We start from the raw sequence: 21760 nt of genomic DNA, 5'->3' as shown, positions 1-21760 counted from the left end.
CCAAAACTGCATAAGATATGCACCACACAAAATTATCAGAATTCTGAAACCTGCAATTAAACTATTACATCTGCTGGAAGTAGGCAGCTATGTTTAAGTGTTGTGGGGGGGGGGGTTGTTTTTTTTTTAAGGAGTAATTTGAATACCTAGAAAATCCAGATAGCTCTGCTTTTCTACAAAACACGTAATCCACTAGCAGAGCAAGGTTATTCTATTATGTCATTGTGAAAGACATATCCTTTAAATGCATAAAAAGTACAATTTTAATTGTAATTTCAATGGATAGAAATGGTAACAAAGAATGTTTTCCTGTTCTGTGATTTGGCACATTATACTGCGGAACTTCTGTACTTGTGTTGGATTCAAAAGGTATTGAAGATATTAGCCTCTGCATTTTTGGTCTCTATTCCATAACTCTTAAAAAAAAAAAAAAAACCTCTTTCTATCATGTAGCAGTTTAGAGTTCTAGATCTTTCAGATTTTTTTTTTCTTTTTTATTAGTCTTTTCCCTTGAATGACTGTAAATCTTTAGGAAAGAAGGGGAAATGTTCATACAACAGTTATTCAGATTGGCATAGCTTGCTGGTCAGAGATGGCTTTCATCTTGAAGCCCACTGTTTAAATCCCAGGTTTTTCCTTGTAGGTTCTTTGTTCTTTGTTTTAGCTTTCATGTCTTCTATAAAGAGAACACTTTTTAACAACTCCCCTAAGTATTTTAGTTCCCTCATACAAATTTATTCTGTGACCAGTGTAAGCTTTATTTCTCTGGGGCAAGGAAATATTAAGTCACACAAATAGTTGAGGATTAAATCCCTTTTGCATCTTTCTTGTTTTGAATACTGCTACAGTAAAACAGTAACTGAATGATTCACTCTAAATTTAGAATTAACAGGAATACTTTCACCAATAGAAGTCCTAGGTATAATATAAACCAATTTAATGGTTTTTTTTTTAAATTATATTGTTTTTAAAATAGCAGGACTTTAACAGGACTTCACAAATGTGTCATGAAAATAGCTGTGCTCTTGTTAAAGAGTTTAAGGAATGAGTAACAGTGTTTATTACTTGCAGCATGTGAATGTAGTGTGCGTATTTGGAATTAGTATTTACTTAGTAATTAATTATTTACAGATATGATTCAAAAGGGCATTGTTTCCTTTTGTTGAGTGTTGATTAAGAATCTGGATAGAGATGTAAGCACCTTTTAACCTACCATAGTAGACTTCAGTAGGACAACAATTTTAAGGTTGTTCCTTGTTTATACTTATATTTTTCCCTTTAAAGTTACTGTGTGTTAAAGATGTGATGTGTGCTTTATAGACTTGTTTATGAATTTGTGAACATCCAGTGCTTCCAGTGTTGTTGCTGAGGTTTGAGGAACTTCAGGTGCTTGAGAAAGTTGGACAGTTCTGAGGTATTGTAAGCGTGGTATAGGGAAGAATTATTGTGGTATTATAAGCGTGGTATAGCGAAAAATCTGGCAAATAAGGATTTTGGAACAGAAAATCTGTGCTCTGTATAGGCCTTTTCAAATGTTTTACAACTTTCTTTCCTAGAAATCCTCTCTCTGTTTATAAGCACACATGTAATTATGATGTGCATTATTTTTCCATTTAAATAAATACCATTTGTAAGCCTGAAAGAGTTGTGAGTCATGCAGTGATAAATCTGTCCTCCTCCAGACGAAGTTCTAGAAAGCTTAACTGGACCATTCAGACAAAATACAACAATCCAGTACGATTATGTTGCATTACGCACTATTCGTTGCTAGTAAATTACCTCAGCACAGGAAAGTGAGTATCCTGGGAATATAAATAAATAGCTGAAAGATAATAAAATAATAACTGAAGTATGTGATTGTAGTGAAGTCTGATGGGAATTCTTGTGCTCTCATCATTCCCCTGTTGATATCAATCTTTCCTATTTAACTTATAGCCTTAAGTACACATGATAAAAGTCATTAAAAGCCTAAATTAACACAGTAGCTGAGAAATGCTATCCCTTCAGACCACTTACACAGGAAAAATAAGTGATAATTTTCCAGCTGTGACAAGGCTTATTTCCCTTCTGACAGGAAGTGTTCTTCAAAACTAGCTCTGCAAAGACACATGGGAATCCACACTGGCATCAAACCCTTGCATTGCCAGCGCTGCAAATATGAAACGAGACTCAAGGCCTCCCTGATACAGCATATGCGAATCCATACGGGTGAGTTTTATGTCTGTCCTTTTTTGTTACCACTTATGATGAACTGCTTAAAGGGGGGGGGGGGAAGAGCTGTGCAGTTGAATATTGAATGCTGTTTAGGAGCACCTCTTTTGTGCTGTAAAAAGCATTTCTAGAGGAAAGGGTGTGTGTGGTTGTGGGTGTGTTTTGTTTTTTTTGTTTTTTGTTTTTGTTTTTTTTTTTAACCTATTGGTAGTTTGCTGTCTTACATTGAATATGTGAAACCTGAACATTCTGATCCTGATTTAACAGAACAGGCAAATTTTTAACTTAAATGTGTTTTTGTTGCATTTAGGGATATTGATCTTTAAGGATATGCTTGAGTTACTTTCCTGAATGTGGTCTGCTTACTGAAATCCTGATTTAGGATTTATACTAGAAAAGGCAGCTATGATGAGGTATAGATACTGCGGAGAAATACCTCTGCTCTCTTTCACCTGTAAAGCCTTACCCAAAAACAGCTGGCATCCCTAGCATGTTAATTGAGAAGAAAGTCTTTGTCTTTGCTAGTTCAGAGGGGACGTGGTCTTCCAGCCAGTTCAGAAGGGTTTTTTTCTGGACTGATACCCTGTGGCCAGGAAAGAATGAGAATGTCTCAAAACTTTTTAAATCAATTTGCTCATATTTGCATATTTCAGGTTTTTTAATATAATAGGCTCTTGATTTTTCTGGCTCTACTAAGTTCACTTTCATTTTCATTTTCTAGAAAGCTTTCTCCTTCAGTTGTCTGTTTTCAAGTTTGATGCCAAACTTCTACTGGAAGGCCCAGCTTCTCTCTGATGGATGCTCTAGGGTTCTTTGTCTTGTTCAAGAAACTTGTTTACACAGACTTCATGTTGCCATGGTTATATGAAGTCCATCATCCTGCCAAAAAAAGGCACTTGTATTAGAAATTCTGAATTTTCCACATAAGAGCGTTCTTTGCATCGTCCTCTGTTTGGAACTTTTGGATCTATTCCATCTTGTAGGTATTTAAAAAATAAAGCCTTCTTTTTTGAACTAAGCATGTTACAGGGTTAGAAAATAAGAGGTTTAGTTGAATGAATAGCATAAGAACATGCTATGTTTCATTTATGGCCTTCTGAAATCTGCTATGTAATGTGTGCAGTGAGTGGGTGGGTAGGCCAGTGGGGAGCCAATTTGCTGCTTGCGACAATATTTACATAAATCAGCATGTGGAGAACCTGTCCTGGCAGTGTAATGAAGAGGCAATATCTGCTTTTGTCCACATTGGCAAAATTAACTTTTCAGCAAGCTGCAGAAATGAAACTGTCTTACAGTGGTTTGGCAGGAGTATGGGGCTCTGACACTTGAGCAGTGTGGGTGCTGCTCCATCCTGCAGTGTTGGAACCAGGTGTAACACGTTGTTGGACTGAGTGGGCAGATCTCTGGCAGAAAACATAGGTGTGAAGAGGACTGATAGACATCTCATGCTACTGGGACAGATGGCTGCCAGTCTATGTGGTAGCAAGTATGCTGTGTCTTGAAAGACAGACATTTGCCCTATTAAATATTCTTAGATTATGTAGAAGGCAGCTGACTAGCATGCTTCAAAAGGTATAGGAAAAAGACAGTCGTACCCAAAGAAGAAGAAATTTGACTTTCCCTGGGAGGCTAGCTAGAGAATGTGGCCAGGTACATGAGAAGGCACATGACCAAATACATGCTAAATGAAATAAACTTTTGCAGAAAATAAACAAATAAGTCACTGCCTAGAATAGGGACTGCAAATTCAGAATTATCTTCTATTACTAGTTCTGCTGTTGATTTGCTATGTAACCTTCAGCAAACACACATAATGAGTTTTAGGAAGTTGCTTATTACCTATGAAAATATAGCCTATTATCTAGATACCAAACCATTGACCACTGCTTCTGAAAATGTTATTAACCTCCCACTGTTTGCTTCCCCATTGACAATTGGAGGTAAACACAAAAAATGCTTTGATCTCCACATCATGCTGACTGTGCAATGAGTATGTAATGTGATATCCACTACAGTCATTCTTAAAAGATAACACTTTTCTTTTAACTCTTTTTATTATTTTATAAACTCAAATTTATTTATTTGTTTTGTGTTTGATTTGAAAAATGAAAATAGATTTGCCTATTTCTTTTTCTTTTTTTTTTTTTTGGTTAGGTTCACTGTAGGTTCTCCATGCTTAGGCTATTATTTCAGAATTTTAGTACTTGAGAAAAATATGCAGATAAATATTGTAAATTAAAAATTGTTAGTGGGGATACAGACAAAAGGAGAACCTAGTCCTTTGAGAATGTACCTCTCAATGTTTCTGTCATAGTTTTTTCTATGTATTTGTGACCTAAACAGTATCTTTGCTGTCTTTACAGTAAATTCCTTGTTTGTTTTCTCCAATAAGTTAAAATAACTTTCCCTTAATGTCATTTCCTTTTGCTTCTTGAAAATTTCCTGTTCTGCCACATTTCCCCCTTTCTGAGGGCTGCTTTTTTTTTTTTTTTTTTTTTTTAATTGGTGACATCGAGTAGGCTGAAAGCTGTCTGAACTTTCTGATTCAGGGAAAAGGTCAAAACTAAATTTGGAAATGGTTTTGGCCAGTTTTTCTTGATTACACTTATGGTGGAAGCCAAATTTAAATGCAGTAGTTCTCCTGCTGATAAAACAGACCATAATCTTTAACTGCCTAGACCATAATTTAAGACTGTGCTTCATTAGCAATGAGGTCATGTGAAAGATGAGATGGCATTTGAGAATGTGTTTTAAATGTTAATTCACTGATTTTTTTGTTTTCTCTCTCTATATTTTTTCCCTTTGCATTCCCATAAAAGATATTCTGTCCTTCATATTTGCTTTCCATTTCTTGGTAGGTGAGAAGCCTTTCAAATGTGAAATCTGCTCTTATGCCTGCACTGATGCAAGCTCTTTGCAGCAGCACTTTCAAACATGCACTAGTGAGAGGCTGTACAAATGCCAGCTCTGTTCATATAGTTGGTAAGTATAAATAATCCCCCTCTCAGACAAATTTTGCACACCAAACTGTTGGCTTTTCAAAAAAACCTGAGGTATGCGCTCCTACCCATTAATAAAAGAAAGTCATGCATTTAAATAGACTCCTGTAGGCAGCTGGGCTATATGAAGGCTTTTTTTAAGGAGTTGTTTTCTATCCCCTCTTTCCAGCTCTTTCTGTATGTAACTGCTGTATGGGCTGTGCTAGATGATGTGTGGAACAGCAATATGATAAATACCAAAATACTTGAGAGAGAAGGTGATAATATCTGTGTGTGAAGAGACACTGGTATGAATGACAGTGACTTGCATTTTTATGTAAGCATTTACTGACTCAGCATCTTATTCTGCTATATTAGCTGTACCATGCTGCTTCTCCCACTGATTTCGCCTGTTGCTTTCCTTGTAGTGTTTTGATTTCCCTCTCCCCACCCCCTGATTGAGGAAATGGTCACATTTCAGACAGTGCTAACACATTTCCTGTTGTGAAACCATACATCACACTTCTGTTCATTTTGCAGTGTTGGCAGAGTACATCATGTGATGAGTGTGAGCATTAGCTAGTCTTAGTAAAGCTGAAGTACATGTTAAAAGTATGTACTTAGCCTTAGAGACTGTTTAAATGTTAAATTCCTGTGTATTTAAACTCTGTACACTAACTGATGTACTGTTTGCTTTATTTTTTAAACTCCGAAGGTTTAAACTAAGATAAGTTAATGTCCAAAAGTCATTTAGTGGAGAGGTGGGTTGATTTGTTACTTAACAGGGGGGAAAACTTCATTTACTTTTTCTTTATCCTTCATAGTAAAGTTAATTCTGCTTACAAAACAAACGCTCCTTTCAGAGTCCTTTGATGCCAGAATTCAAATCTAGAAATACACCTATCAAATGCAGTAAGGGAAACCTTGAGCTAGAAGTAAATTCCCTCTTTACTGAGAGCTTTTTGGCAACTGAGTAATGGAATAACAGGGAAAAAGATGTTTTCCTAATTTTTGTGGCAGCTATATAAAAAATTTAGTTGTAAACATTATTTGGATAAAGTTGGATAATGTAAGCATTAAATAAACATTATTGGGTGTAAACATTATCCAATTTTTGTAACAAAAAATGAAGGAAATTCAAATATTGGAAAGTCACTTACTGGCCCTGTTACAAAAGCCAGAGACATTTGTTCGCAGATGTTTGCTTTCCAGGAAGTATTGCATATATCCTATTATATGAGCAGGTGAAAAGAGGAGTTGGAGAACTTGAGGTGTAGTTATAGTGAACTCTACAGACAATAAAGTGGAACAGTGTAACCTACTTCTTTTTATGCATTATTATAGGAGGCACAGGAAATCCAGTTTCCTCTACTGTCAGATTAGATTTAGTTACAGGGTACAGTTAAGCATAACAGGGACTGTCAATAAGCCTTGTGTTACTAAAAATCTAATTTTTTAAATAAACCATGCTGTAACTTTACAAGCATATACTTTTTCATTTATTTGTTATAAGTCAGCCCTAATTATTAGGATCAAAGTTTCTGTTACTTCTGAATTAACAATGCACCCCCTTCCACCAGCCTGCTTTGCTTGGTTAAATGCACATTAGCCATTGAAATGCAAACACTTGCATGTTTAACTCTTGCTGTGAAAATAGTTCTACTGAAGTTAATAGAAAGGTTCTTTAGTAAGTTTAAAAACTTACTTCCTTATCCTACAGACTATTACATATAGTAAATGTTTATGAATAAACAATTCTGTAAGAGTAAATGGTATCACTGTCTGAAAGTGCTCTTTTCTTGTATGTAAAATCTGTACCTACAAAATATTTGATTCATATCTAAATAATGGTAAGTGCAAATGCCTGTGTTGTGTTTCAGACCTAAATAGTTTGGATGTTTGAAATAGCCACTTGTGAAACAGTTTGCCTGAAATGTGTAAATACAGTTAAGGGCTTTCTTTTCTAAGTAATCTATTTCAGGTCTTTAATGCTCTTAGGATTTTTAAGTACAATAGAATATAAACCCCTCTATTTTGGAAATTGTATTAGGAATAGAACAAAATCTGGAAGGAATAAAAACAAAAGGCAACAACCAACAACTCTTTCAGTCCTTAAGCATGTAATTTACACCCATGTAGAACCTATTGGGCTGATCTCAGTGGGCTGTATTTAAAAGTGAGGTGTAAAAGGGTAGAAATCAAATGTGAGCAAGCAGATCTGTGTGCAAGCAAGACTAGGATAGCATAATGCACTAGTGAAGTCTACAGAAATGTGTCTTCTCTAAACTTTGTATGTATTTTGATTTAGTTTGGGAATAAAAATGTATTGTTTACTGATATCCAATTAGAAGAGTTTCATTATTCAAGCTGTCACCTGTTAAGACTGCCTTTGCTTAGCAGGCACATTGGCATCACTGTCACACTAATGAAAAATGATAGTGAAGTGTCAACTGCTCATCAAAATTCAGGTGTACACCGAAAACTTAGTTGTAAAGTGTGTCACTGCATGCATTGAGATATATATATTTATGTATTTGTATGTAGAAGGAACTTGAGACTGAAAATGCATATGAACTGCATTGTTTACTACATGTGGAGTGTTTTTACTTAAACTTTTAGTCATATCAAGAACTCAAAGCTATCTAGAAGGAGAGATGTAAATTTGCTTGAGATATTTGCCTTGCTTAGTGACTGTGAAGAGTCTGATTACTGCCTCCAATGGAACAGAATCTGTCAGGTTCCTATTTTCAATAGATTTGTTGTGAAAGACTGCAACAGGATTTCCTGAAAGTTGTGTGTTTCTGATGATAATACAAACGGGGATTTAAAGAGTCCTATGCTGCTTTAGTAAAAATGTGTGGAAAAATATATCATCTTTTGTGTAAATCTCAACTTTCAAGCCCAAGTTTTTCTATGCCTTTGTAGTAAAATATTTTCTCACATGCCAGATTAACTGATGTTTTTTGTTGGGTGGTGAGGGGAAAGGATGGTTAGATACATCTATTGATATATTTGATTAACTGTACCTTAAAGTCCAGTCTTTTGCTTGTTCCATTCATATAAATAACACCACTGTCTAAATAGCACAACTCTGAATATAGAAAACCCATAAATACTTGCAGCACAACCATGAGATTTTTAAACTGGTTTGGTGTGTGCATTACTAAGTCTGAGAATTAATCTTGGCCAACTTAAGTTGGCTGTTTAGTCTGAGCTCTCTGTAGTTGTCCTATAGTCAGTGGACAGAGATGGACATTCCCATGAGACATTTCTTAAACATGTGGCTGATCCACTTCCTGGAGGTTACTTACTGCCTCCAGGTCACTATACAAAGAGAACCTAGAAGATAATACACCTGACTTCTAAATTGGCTAACATTATGTGGGCTGGATCCTACTGTGGGTGATTGTTTTTGATTCCTAGCTCATAGGGCTGTTGTTGCCAAAGTAAGCAGATCCTGAGTATCAGGGGGAGGGGAGAGGAACCCTTAAATCTGGAGAAGCTTGCATTGCATCTTGGTAAGTTTTGAGTCTGGCTGATGTTAGATAACAAATGCTGAGGTTAACCCACAAGTCTCAATCCAGAGTCTCTTACAGGTTCTATACAGTTGTCTTCTGGGTTGGCCTAATATAGGGAAAGTACCAAAAACAAGGTTTAGACCCTAGGTCTGGCTTTCCCTCCAATCTGAGACACCTGAGGTTTTGATTAGGACCAGGTGATAATTCCACTGACTCAAACAGGGCATAATTGAGACCCATAGTGAGTATGTAGCAGACCTCACATTTTAATATAGAATCCTTAACAGTATTTGTGTTGTAATTAGATTCTTGATTTTGAAATGTCCCTTTATCATAATACAAAATAGATAAGAATGTGATTATAGATGTTAAGTCAAAACTTTTCAGTGTATTCAGACTGATTCGCAGCTTTCACTACATTGAGCTGGAATTATATGCCGATACATGTACACATGCAAATGTTTGCATGCAGGCACAATTCTATCCTAAATACATAAATGTGTACATGTCATTGAGACAAGAGTAAATTGGGAGACTTGCACTTGTAGGAATGCATATTTTTAATGCCTGTACAGACGGTTTTATCTTCAAAGAATAGATATATCCACATGTACACAACTGAACTTAAAATAGAAATCCTGCTGAAGATGTAGTGCAAACTCCGCTGCCTTATTTCAGTGGTAGGCAACAGATCTGTTGAAATGCATAGTTTTCCATGTGCAAAATGAGAGACATTTTAGATCTAGAAACCTTCACTTGGGAAGGCAGCATGCTGTAACTGAAAGCATTGGACTAGAAGTCAGGAGAGCTGTGTACTGGTCTAGCTCTGTCACTGGACAGAGCCATGTGATCTTGCTAGGAAGGACTCGCCCCAACCTACTGTTTTGCTATTTTGGATTTGTAAACACTCCAGCTAAGGACTGACTTGCCTGTGTTTGTGCAGTGCTCAGTGCTGCTGCTTGTACTGGTGACTTGTGTTCCCCTCCAAGAAGTTCTGATACATTTTTAATTTATTACAGCATTCAGAAGAAGAGCTTGGACCTTCACATACACCAACATCACACTGGTGAGGTGTTTGGTTGTAGTTTTTGCTACTATTCTTCCCCTGACAAACACTTCTCTGAAAGCATATTAAGAAATACCATCTGGGTTCAGAAACCTCATTAACCACTTCCCAGCCCACCTCTGCCATCAAATCCCTTCCTGTGGATCTTAGGCTTTTCATGCTCAAACTTTCACCAGAGCATCCCAACGAATAAAGAAGCTATTGGCGCTGTAAGAGTGTTGTGCTAAAAGCCAGAGATTATCTGGAGAAAGAGAAGATGCAGTCCTTCCGGGGCTTGAATGCACTAGTAAACATAGTCAAATCAGATGCTTAGGATGGTCTTTCCAAAAAGCTTCATTTGTTATGGTATGAGTTGTAACTCCAATTTGCTGAGAGGAGCTTGGAGATTTGTGTTGCACAAAGTATGAGTATGCTGATTTTTATTCCGATTACAACTTGCTGCTATGCTGCACTTACTTACAAACAAGGGAGTTTGATATTTGAAGGCAGAATCTGTTGAAATGTACCTAAGCTGACATTGAACCCTGCAGGTGGTTTTTCTACTACACTTCTCTCATTTTTAATATAGTCTATATATAAAATAGTAAATGATTAAAGAAAATCTGCTAATGTGGTAACTTTTATATCAGACTAAAACTGTTGCTTCTTGATTATTTTTTAGTAAGATTCATCTGTTATCATAAACTAATCCAATGCTAAAGTAAAAAAGACTATTTGAAATAAGACATCAGATAAACTTGACTTGAAAATTCAGTGTTTAAATACATCTGTACTTTATTTAGAGTTAAAAATTGCTCACATTAAATAAAGATCAAATTAAGAGTAAAATACTTTCTAATTTGAGGCTATTATAGGACCAGTTTTACTCTTAGGACTGCACATTCATTCTTTGACTGTGGTGGTTTTGTGAAGTCTGTTATTAGTAATGAATGCTACTCGGGAAATGTAACTCCTGCTAAAAATACAAAAAAATCTAACATCACAACTTCCTGCTAGACACAAGTAAGTAGTGATGGCAGTGTGCATGTACTAGTCCCTTAAGCACAATTGTAAAGAATACACTGCTTTACCAGGATAAAAATTTCCCTTCAAGTAAGTCTTATGTTTCTAGATATACACAAAAATGTTAGTAAAAGGAGTTATATGGAGAGTAGCTATTGGCAAGTTGTAGGTAGCATCTTGTGTGTGTAACTAAAATATTACAAATTGAGAATTAAAGACAAACTCTTTTGGAAAAGAAAGTGTACATACTGTTAGAAATTAATGAGCATCTTAGACCCTATCTTCCTGTCCTACAGTTTGAACAGAAAAGGTTGGAAATGCATATCAAACATAACCACTTGTTTCCTTTTCATGAAGTATAGTAGTTGGACATCTGCAACTGAGCACATAATTAATAATGAGAAGTTTTTTCCTTCCTTAGTACAGTTTACTTTGTAGCATTTTGACTGGTTTGTACAATATTCTGATGGTTCTTTAACTTGAAATTACCCGAATGATAAACATTCACTTATGACAATAGCGGTACTTTACCCTAGGGATTCCAACAGCATTTCATAAACTTTGCATTTGCAAAGTATTTTGATCCTCACTGATGTTAGGCCCCCCCAAGGAGGCTGACTTAATAGTAGTTTAATAGCATTCAGCAGTAGTAAAAGGCATGAACTGCAGAGGGGATGTGGCTATGTGGAATCTAATTAACCAAACTGGAATTCAGCCAAAATTCTGATCAACAGTCTCTATTTTGCAAACTGCACAAGGGGACTTCTAATAGTAGTAAGTGGACTGAACTTCAGTTTTGATGTCACCTTGACAATTGTGGTGTAAGCAGTCTAGTACCTACTTCTCTGGGGCATTTATTTGGTAATATCTTGAAGGGGGGTCTACACCACTTGCTAAATTATTAGAGATTTCTGCTGGCAGCATCCTGTCCTGTTTGTGTCTGTCATCTAAGCATTAATCTCAACCTTGTATGGCTTCTGAGAACAGACAAGAGTACAGCTTGGAGTAGCAGAGCTGCAGGCATAGTAGCATGGTGCAGTTGCATGCCCACTAGAATTTGTTCCTTCCTGTAAATTAAAACAAATATCATATCTAGTTAATCATCTGGGTATTTCTATCACTGTGTATTGTGAAAGTAGTTATGCCTAAAGTACTATCGTAAAGCAGTCACAAGACTGGGTATTCACTGACGTTAAGAGTTCCAGGTTCCACTTTCCTTGGTCACTGTTAATAGGATCGTGCACTATACCTATTGAAAATAAATTTAACTATTAGCAGGGTATGAGTTTAAAAACAGATAATAAATGTACTCATTTCTTGACAGATTTCTGTGGGATTAATCACACTTGTGCCTGATGTTTGCCACTGGTTTAGGCTTGCATGCATGATTACTGTGACTAAGCTGATACCCAGATAATTCATGAAGCTGGAACAGTAATCACATCTAAAAGGAGGAATGCAGCTTTTTATACCATTTTAATTAAACTGATTTAAAACCACACCCTTAAGGCCTGTTCTAAACATAACAGCCTATAAACTTCAGTAAAGATGTCTAAAAGTTACCTAAACATTGCATAAATGCATGAATGTAAATCTGTGTGAATGCTAGTAGCTTGCTATGGACTAGATTAATTTTGCTTTCATTTGGATCATTTGTATCTACAGATGCTCACCAATCTTGTTTTAAACTGGTTTAACAGTGAAAGGTAGAGGTTTGCACTTTTTTTCTTTTTCTGTTTGATATGTATTAGGATAGTGAATGAGCACCCCTTCTCCCTTCCCAACTTGCAAAACTGTGAAGAAAATGGGGAACAAATTAGGATGGTCCATATTATCAAACTGGTGCCAATGTTATTTCATCCAGTTTGGGTGCCCTAATCTCCTCTGCTATTTGTGGGCAAGCCTGAGCAACATGTACTTAGCATGCTTCTGTGAAGAGTAATTCAGGACTAAAATAGCCACTTAAATGTTTACAGAGCTCCTAGGCAATGTGGGATCCTTCTGAAAGTGACTAAGGACAGGTTCCACAAAATGATGCAGGAGCATCAGATCCCAACCTTTGAGTGTCTTGAGCAACCCAGGGTCCTGGTGTGGGTATGTATTGAGCTACAGGTGAGCTGTGTGCCTCAGAGTCCTCTCCAGAAGATGTTGACCCTCTCAACCTTCAAGGCAAGAGGCACGACTGAATGCAGGAACATGTTTTGACCCAAATCTTCAGAATTATGTTCTGCTTCCTGGTTGGGATTCACTCAGGAACTCTTCCTTGTTGTTTGATGCTTGGAGTTTGCTCTGATAAAACACAGACAAAGACCTAGTACCCCTGCATTTAATTGACTGCATGTGTTTAGATACCATGTGACAGCTCAGATCCCTCCTTTGCACAAGAGGATGGGGATTCATGTTCCCCATTTCCTAAGAGAGTGCAGAAAGGTAAAGTTGTTTGGAGAAGGGGCTTATCAAGTCCTCCTGTAAAAGCATTATTTATGCATGAGGAGACGAGGGCTCTGTTTTATTCCAGAGAATATTTAAATCTTCTATAGTAAATGGAACAGGGATTAGATGTCATCATTCCACAGAGCACATCCTAAATGCTATGTTGTATAGACAGTTTCTTTTTCTTTTTCTTTTTCTTTTTCTTTTTCTTTTTCTTTTTCTTTTTCTTTTTCTTTTTCTTTATTTTTTATTTTTTGATAATAATTATTGAATTGGTCCATGTGTCATGCTATGGTTTTAGAAAGAAGTTCTTCTAGCTTTGTGGTCAGGGTACATTTTTTAGGTGTGACAGGAATATCGTCATATAGAAGAGGGATTCTCATTTTTTCCTTCCATGAGGTTGCAAAGCAAGTGAGGGACAGAAGGTAGGGAGGGAAAAAATAATTGTCTCATGCATCAATCTTTTTAAATATACCTGTACTTTTTTAGTACAAAATAGAGAAAGAACTTTCTTACCTCCTCTCCCTCCCCTAGAAGGTACTTCTTGAAAACAAATACATGACAGCTTATAAAACTAAAAAGGTAACCAGGAGAAGTCTGAGTTGGATGGAATTGCTCAAATCAGATTTTTGTCTGAATATGAGCATTAACTTTGTGCTCTGCAAGGTGATGTATTATATTAGTATACTATTTCCTTTCTTGATCATAGCTAAACAGGTTTAATGATATGTATGATGCATATTTTTGCATTGCATTGCTTGAAACTTCTTGGACAGATTTTCAATAAACTTGAACTAAGTGGTACATTTTTAACCTGATGGTTTTCTTTGGAAGGTCATTCTGCACATAACTGCATATGTAAAAGGCCAACAGATGTAAATTTGCTACAAACACAGCAGCAGCATCTGCAAAAAGTATCTCCAAAACATCCATGGGTTATTTTTCCTCATTTACAGTGTATTGATTATTTTCACAATAAATGGCTGCTTGTAGAGCCTTACATGTAGAAAACATATGCTGAGAGATGACATGTGAAGACGAACCAACAGACCTTTCCTAGGTGAAAGTTCTACTCTGTAAATTGATCTTCATCATTCTTTTGTGTCATTGCCTTGATACCTCCACGCCCAGTGAGTAATATGGCAATACATCAGTGACAAGCCATCATAGCCGAGGGAGAAGGAAGCTCCTTTTGTGCTCCTAACCAGACATATTCAAAGGGATGCCCATAATCTGTGCCTGAATGTGCTGACTGTGTCTAATTGGTGTTAACTTGTTCTGCTCTGATTTGTACTGCTTAACAGCTGTTAGCAGGAGCAGAGGAATTTTGCCCTTTATAGGTGGGGCTCAGAGCAGTGCTGATTCAAGTCTTGCCTCAGAACAGTGTGTGTTGCTATAATTATTAGTAATTCTTATCCCTGGGGAAAAGAATCTGTAGCACTCCTTTGGCTAGAATTTTACTGCTTCTTGCCAGTAGGGGTTGTCAGGACATTGCGGCTGCTTGTCCTGTCTGTCTCCCCGTTGGCACTACCACTGTGGTTATATGTATTAGCAATTGTTGTCCAGAATGGGATTGCTTAGGGGGTTGTTCCCAGATTTTTACTGTTGACTTACTTGCTATGAGACAGTGTCTCTCTTTGGCTCCTAACTTTTAGGAGTGGGTGTGTCCAGTGTTAGTGTTACAGATATTAAAAGGTTTGGATTAGAAAATTCCATGTAATGGTAAATAGCTGTATTACAATTTATAGATATATTTGTGCATGACCAAAGAACAGCAAGGAAACAAACACCTAATATAAACTTTTTACATACCCAGAAAACATAACTTCCTCAGTCCTGGCTGGTGCAACCATCTTAGGACGTTTGATTGTTGTCTGAATTTCAGAAATGATGTCTTGATGATTGGAATGCCTTTTCTTCACATACCAGCCACTTAAGTGAAGATGTAGCAGTTCCATTTTCATGTCACAGCTTTAATTTCTGCTTTCCTTAACAGAAAGTGAGCAATGCAGCACACCTTACACAGGATGCAGTTAAACCTGCCTTAGTCACTTGAGGAACAGGCAGAAACAGGTCATTTAATAAAAACTGTCTCCTAATAAAGCTGAAACAGACATGTCCTGTTGAAGATTTGGGGCAATCTCTTCAGGCAAAAAAACTGCCTCCTAAGAATGGACTTTGCATGGCCTTCCTTCTGTTGTACTTTCCTTCGTGTAGATGGCAGATATGGTGAAGTGCTGGTACCAGTCATGTTGTTGTGAGTGGAGCTAGGATTTCATGCACCATGTCTGCGTTCTGACTTGACCTCTCTTACCAGGGTGGGAGCAAGGCTTGCTGCTACTGAGTCTGCCCAGCCTGGTCTCATATCAGCTTCAAATTCCTCTGGAGCCAGGCATGAGATTAATCTTCCCAAACTTTGGTAGCCTCAGAAGTCATGCATTCTGTCTAAAATTAGGTACTTGGGTTCCTTCTAGAGCCAGTGGACAACCATGTGTACTTTGTGTGGGTAATTAATCCTACCCTGATAGGAGGGTTGGTTTAGCAAGGTGATTGCCTCCTAAACGTAGCCAAAGCATGAAGTGTTCTAACAGCTAGTGCATGTGCTCTCTGCAAACTTGACGCTTCAAATGATCTGCTAAGGGATCCTTTGTTCAGGTTAGATTTTCTGTTAAGTGTAAGCTGTCGACAGTCAAACTAGTTATTAAAACTCTTGGGATTTGTCTGATAATTGCTGTGGCATAAAAAAAAGAACCGTCCCTATAGCCTAATGCTGAATGTGGAATTCAAAGTAAGAAAAGCAGTATTTTCCTTTATGTTTTCCCTATCTTAGAGAGTTCCTAAGTGTAAGACTGGTGCGAGACCTCTACTATATGACTGATTTGAAGAAAAAGTAACAGATCCTTATTATAGATTTAAGGCCAGAAGAGGTCATTAAATCAATGTTTTTCAGATAGCCTACAGACCACTATTAGCTCAGAAGACAAATGATCAGTAGCCATAGAACAATATTGCTCTTGTAATATTCTCATTTAACAGGTAGTTACATGAGCAGCAGAACTAATGAAGCCTTTTTTTCTAAAATCTGTTTATGTGTGTGTGTTTTGCCTCCTCCCATGTGGGTTCTCTGATACCTACTAACAGTTGAGCACATATTGTGACTTGTTTCTCTGCAGGGAATACTACATATCTCTCTTTTGTCTGTTTTCACGAATTATTTATGGACAAAGTATTTTAGAACCCCCCCCCACCTTTCTGTGGCAGTTGTTTAATAATTCTGGAACCCAGTACCCAATTTTAAGAGGCAGTGGGCAGACCAATATGTGTGTTTAGCGCAATGACATATGCTTTATTTTCAAAGGAAATTTGGCTAAAAATTGAGAGCAAGGGGGTTGGTGATGTGCTGGAATACTGAAAAACGACTGATCTCAAAATGTAGCTAGTCCAGAAAAGCCTGTGTTAGATCTCCCACCTTGCCTGTTCTCTGTAGTCCATCCCACAGAACTTCTGTGTGCCAACTCCCATTAGACAAGAGATAGCTTTTGTTTTATGAAAATATTATTTTACCTGAAAACTAGAAGAGAGAAGGAATCTACAGCTTCTGTTCATAATCTGTCTCAGCAATGTGTCACAGTTAAAATGTTGCTTATTTTATTTCTAATTTTTTATTATTACTTTTGGCTTTAATTTCTTGCTATGGATTCTTGCAGTGCATTTTTCTGCTAGGTTAGACAAGCCTTTGAGACCAGCTATTTTTCTCCATGAAGGTATGTATGTACCATAATAAAATCATCTTTGATTTTCTTTTTGATAAACTGAACACATTGAACTCTTTAGTCCACTCATTGGTAAAGCATTTTCTCTGCCCTTCAAATTACTCTGGCTCTGCTCTTCACTGTGTAATTGCAGTCAATGTGGTCAAAAAACAGTTTATAAATTACTCCTCAGAATCAGTCTATAGTATGTTTTCTGGCGGCACAGAACCTACAGAAAGAGAGTGATATCCTGTTTCTTGTCTGCTTTGCACAATAAAAACATATGATAATGTAAGCATGGCAATGTCAGCTTGGTTTTCCAATGTGGCTGTGAAGATGTTAGCACAGTACAAGCTGTAAAACAGCTGATTTCTAAAGTTGCATTTTTATAATATTTATCTTTAGTTTTCCTTTTACAGCTCCTGCATTCATTAGTAAGCATTTGTCAAATCACGCTGTTCCTTTGAGATCCTCAAATGCCCTGCTCGAAGTCAAGCAGTGTGTGCATTCATTAAAATGTTGGCCTATCACAACACGTTTCCATTTTTCTCTCTATGAAGATCAATTTAAATTGATTATTACCAGCTGTTTCTTTCTGCAGTGTAATTTTTCTCATGCGATTAGTGATCCTGATTGATTCAACTCATTGCCCTCCACTGAAGAAGCAACAGGGCACTTTCGTTATGTTAATTTGTCTGGCAAACTCGATTCACAAAAGATTTAAAACCATAAACAGAGCATTTATTTCATTTATTTGACCAGATTTTGCTCTTTTAAAATGCCCTTTGAAGCGGTAAGGGTTTGTTGGTTTGTTTGTTTGTTTGTTTGTTTTTTACAGATTGTGTCTGTTTTATCCAGAGTGGTCATTCTATTAAGTTTTTCTTGTGTAAATATTTGTACCAGTTTTGCTTGCATGTCCCTGTCTGACTCATGAGAGTCTGATCTCATTCACTTCTGAACCTTCTTGCTTGTGGAACAGTGACTGTTCCACGCAGACACAGAGATATGTATAATCCTTGGTCTCTGACGATGATCAGTAGAATCAGGTTAACTATTTCACTTTATGGCTAAACATTAATTATGCAATATGTACTGGTGTCTTCTTTTTAGAAACATTTTAACCTTATACATTAAGTGATTACGTGCTGTCAGGTCATTTTTTTTCTTCTGCACTGCTGCAGAGAAAAGTTAAACTCAGCTGGCTGCAAGCATGCCTCTAGCTGGGTGATGAGTTGTATGGGTTTCAGAAGATGCTACTAGTAAAATGGATGGGTTGAAAGTCAGATTCTATTGTTGTTACAAAACAGCCAGGCTAGAATGAAATGGCAGTGGTTCAAGTGCATGCTAGACAGACCATATGCTCCTTGGAGTGAAATGAAGTGGTGTTGTATATCTGTATTGCTAAGCATAAGGACAACAGCTCCAGCTTCCAGAACTGCTGGCAAGAGTCCTACATTGAAAAATATGCTCTTTCTGTCCTTTAAAAACCATTTGGGACTGAAGCCAATGTCTGTTCCTGCCCATCTCATGCCCGAGCAAGATATACCGGGAAAAAGCATATGATGGTCATCATTAATACAATTAAATTACGTATGCGACCTAAAGTGGTCAGCTAAAGTTCTCACAGAAGAGTTGCTTTTGAAATACAGGACTGCAAGGTTATCTTGGGACATTGAGTCCCATCCCTGCTCTCTCAAGAGTTCTAATTAATTTATCAAATTCTATCTTGACAGTTGTCATTTTTTTGCCCTATTGGAAAGCTGTTCCAGAGCTCTCTTTCTTTTATGGTTTGAAGCCTTTTCATTCTTGACACAAACTCTAGGCCCATTTTCTATATTTTGAAGTCTATTTGCATTTGCTGTTAGAGCTCTTCTTTCTCTCCCTGGTGATTCTTTTGAGAGTGCTTTTTCCAGAGGGCATGCTTTCTTCTGCAGGGCTTGTAAGCAACAAGAAGCAACAGGAATATTTCTGTGTGATATCTGGTAAGCCAGCATTGTAGACAAGACTTCCCTTATGAACTGGGCTTGACATAGGTGTATACTGACTTTAGAAATGATGCTAAGTTCAAGAATAGTACAATATTAAGAACATGCTTATATTAACTTTAAGCATATTACTCTGAATTGGGACCATGTGGTTTCCCTCCACAGAATCACAGAATCGTTGAGGTTGGAAGGGACCTCAGGAGATCACCTAAGTCCAACCCCCCTGCTCAAGCAGGGTCACCTAGAGCACATTGCACAGGATCACATCCAGGCGGGTTTTGAATATCTCCAGAGAAGGAGCCTCCACAACCTCTCTGGGCAACCTGTTCCAGTGCTCTGTCACCCTCACAGTGAAGAAGTTTTTCCTCATGTTCGGATGGAACTGTCTGTGTTTCAGTTTGTGCCCGTTGCCTCGCGTCCTGTCGCTGGGCACCACTGAAAAGAGCCTGGCTCCATCCTCTCTACACCTTCCCTTCAGATACCTATACACATTGATAAGATCCCCCCTCGTCTTCTCTTCTACAGGCTGAACAGGCCCAGCTCTCTCAGCCTTTCCTCATAAGAGAGATGTTCTACTCCCTTCAACATCTTAGCAGCGCTTTGCTGGACTCGCTCCAGTAGCTCCACGTCTCTTTTGTACTGGAAGCCCAGAACTGGACACAGTACTCCAGATGCGGCCTCACCAGGGCTGAGTAGAGGGGGAGAATCACCTCCCTCGACCTGCTGGCAACACTCTTCCTGATGCACCCCAGGATACCATTGGCCTTCTTGGCCACAAGGGCACATTGCTGCCTCATGCTTAACTTGGTGTCCACCAGCACTCCCAGGTCCTTCTCAGCAGAGCTGCTTTCCAGCAGGTCAACCCCCAACCTGTACTGCTGCATGGGGTTATTCCTCCCCAGGTGCAGGACCCTGCACTTGCCTTTGTTGAACTTCATGAGGTTCCTCTCCGCCCACCTCTCCAGCCTGTCCAGGTCTCTCTGAATGGCAGCACAACCCTCTGGCGTATCGGCCACTCCTCCCAGTTTTGTATCGTCAGCAAACTTGCTGAGAGTGCACTCTGTCCCTTCATCCAGGTCATTGATGAAGAAGCTGAACAATACCAGACCCAGTACTGACCCCTGGGGGACACCGCTAGCTACAAGCCACCAACTAGACTCTGCGTCGCTGATCACAACCCTCTGAGCTCTGCCATTCAGCCAGTTCTCAATCCACCTCACTGTCCACTCATCTAGCCCGCACTTCCTGAGCTTACCTATGAGGATTTTATGGGAGACAGTGTCAAAAGCCTTGCTGAAGTCAAGGTAGACAACATCCACTGCTCTCCAGGGTTCTCAAAGTATGTTTTAGATTATCACTGTGTATAATGAAGAGGGAAAACAGTGATGGGAACAGTCAAGTCAAAAGTTGTGAATCTGCAAGGGATCATGTCTGCTCCTACTTCAGTGTGGCCCTGGTCAGGGTCTCTAAAATATTTAATGTGTTGTACAGCACAAGGTTGGCTCCTGTTGCCATGTCCTAAGTGGACCATCAACCACCCAGACTGGCCTGTAAGAAATGGACTGCCCATGGACTACCCTCTCATTAGCATATTTGTGCAGGCAAATCTTTCCATTTTATTTTTGAACTTCTACATAAATTAGTCTTTAAGCTACACAGCACCAGCTACTTTCATTTTGGAAAAGAAGACTTTTTGTCACTTGGCCACAGAGACAAAGCAAACATAGGGCAGAACAAAGCCCCCCAATCCCTGTGCCTTGCTACTAACCAGAAGGCTATCCCCAAATCCGATTTATTTAGATGGCTGGGGCTTGATAAGACAAGTGGTGTCATTCTTCTATTCTTTAGATAGCAAAGGACTAGTGAAGAAAAAATGTGAGGGACTCAGCACTGAGCACAAATTCTGAAAGGCTCTGGGCTTTTGTGGGAGTTTTGCATGAATAAAAACACAGGGCCTGGGCCTGAGACAACTACTTGTAATTGTAACTCTATATACATTTAGATGTCAGCAGCTGGCAACTGATTTGTTGCTTTTTTAATACTATACAATCTGTGTTAGAACATTTCTGGTAGTGGTGGGATAGAGGTACAGTGCCAGAAATATTCATACAACTATTAAGTCAGATGTTTAGATGCAGCATAATTTTTTGAGAAAATTCTTGCCTGTAGGTGTGTTATCTGTTTCCCAAACTTGAATCACCAGAGTGTTGTGTGCTTGTATACCTGGACAATGAAAACTTGCTCTAAAAGGTAAGAACCTGGCCCTGTTATTTTACTGAAATGTTAATATTAAAACTAATGGAACCTTAATTTCAGTCCACCCTTAAAGCTGGATTTTACTCCTTTGCAAAGTCACTTAAAATTTAACTCCACAATTGTGTGTTTGACCTGGGGGTACAGATATCTCAGGTCTTGTCCAGATCAGGTAAGGAAGATGAGGTCAGGTAATGTGACATTGTCAGATCAAGGTAAAAAAACCCACCAAACCAAACCATTCCTGGTATATTCTGTAGGCAAGGGATTCTTTAACACGTTAACTAAGCCTGATATTTCTTCAATGTTTCTTCTTACTGTAGACAAATCATCAGTGAATGGCAAATATCTTGCTCCAAGATGAGAAATTCATTTCTATATTTCACTGCTGTCTACTTAGGGATACTTTTAACAGCATTTGAGATTTTTGAGAGAAATACCCAGTTGCTTTGTGGTTGGGCAATGAGTTTGAAATGATGGGTGGAGTTTGAGTAAAAGTCCTGGTTGGAGATGAGTAGCTGTTGGCACTTCAGAGCTGGGAAGCAGAAAAGACAGTTGTTGC

The 21760-nt window shown here is 38.1% G+C and overlaps 1 protein-coding gene across 2 annotated transcripts in view; it reads left to right on the top strand.

The window, feature by feature from the left end:
• Positions 1–2189: 2189 nt before the first annotated feature.
• The window catches only part of LOC106482601 (zinc finger protein 596-like), a 54502-nt gene continuing 34931 nt past the window's right edge, over positions 2190–21760 (top strand). For both annotated transcript variants that reach the window (XM_067292369.1, XM_067292370.1), the window contains exons 1-2: positions 2190–2208; positions 5070–5193. In XM_067292369.1, coding sequence (XP_067148470.1) covers positions 2193–2208; positions 5070–5193 — 140 coding nt within the window. In that variant the 5' untranslated portion in view covers positions 2190–2192. The remainder of the gene's footprint in view (positions 2209–5069; positions 5194–21760) is intronic.

This window comes from Apteryx mantelli, chromosome 2 (assembly GCF_036417845.1).
Source record: "Apteryx mantelli isolate bAptMan1 chromosome 2, bAptMan1.hap1, whole genome shotgun sequence".
NCBI lineage: Eukaryota > Metazoa > Chordata > Aves > Apterygiformes > Apterygidae > Apteryx > Apteryx mantelli.
Note: the sequence above shows the minus strand (reverse complement) of the source record. Positions and strands in the feature narration are given on the sequence as shown.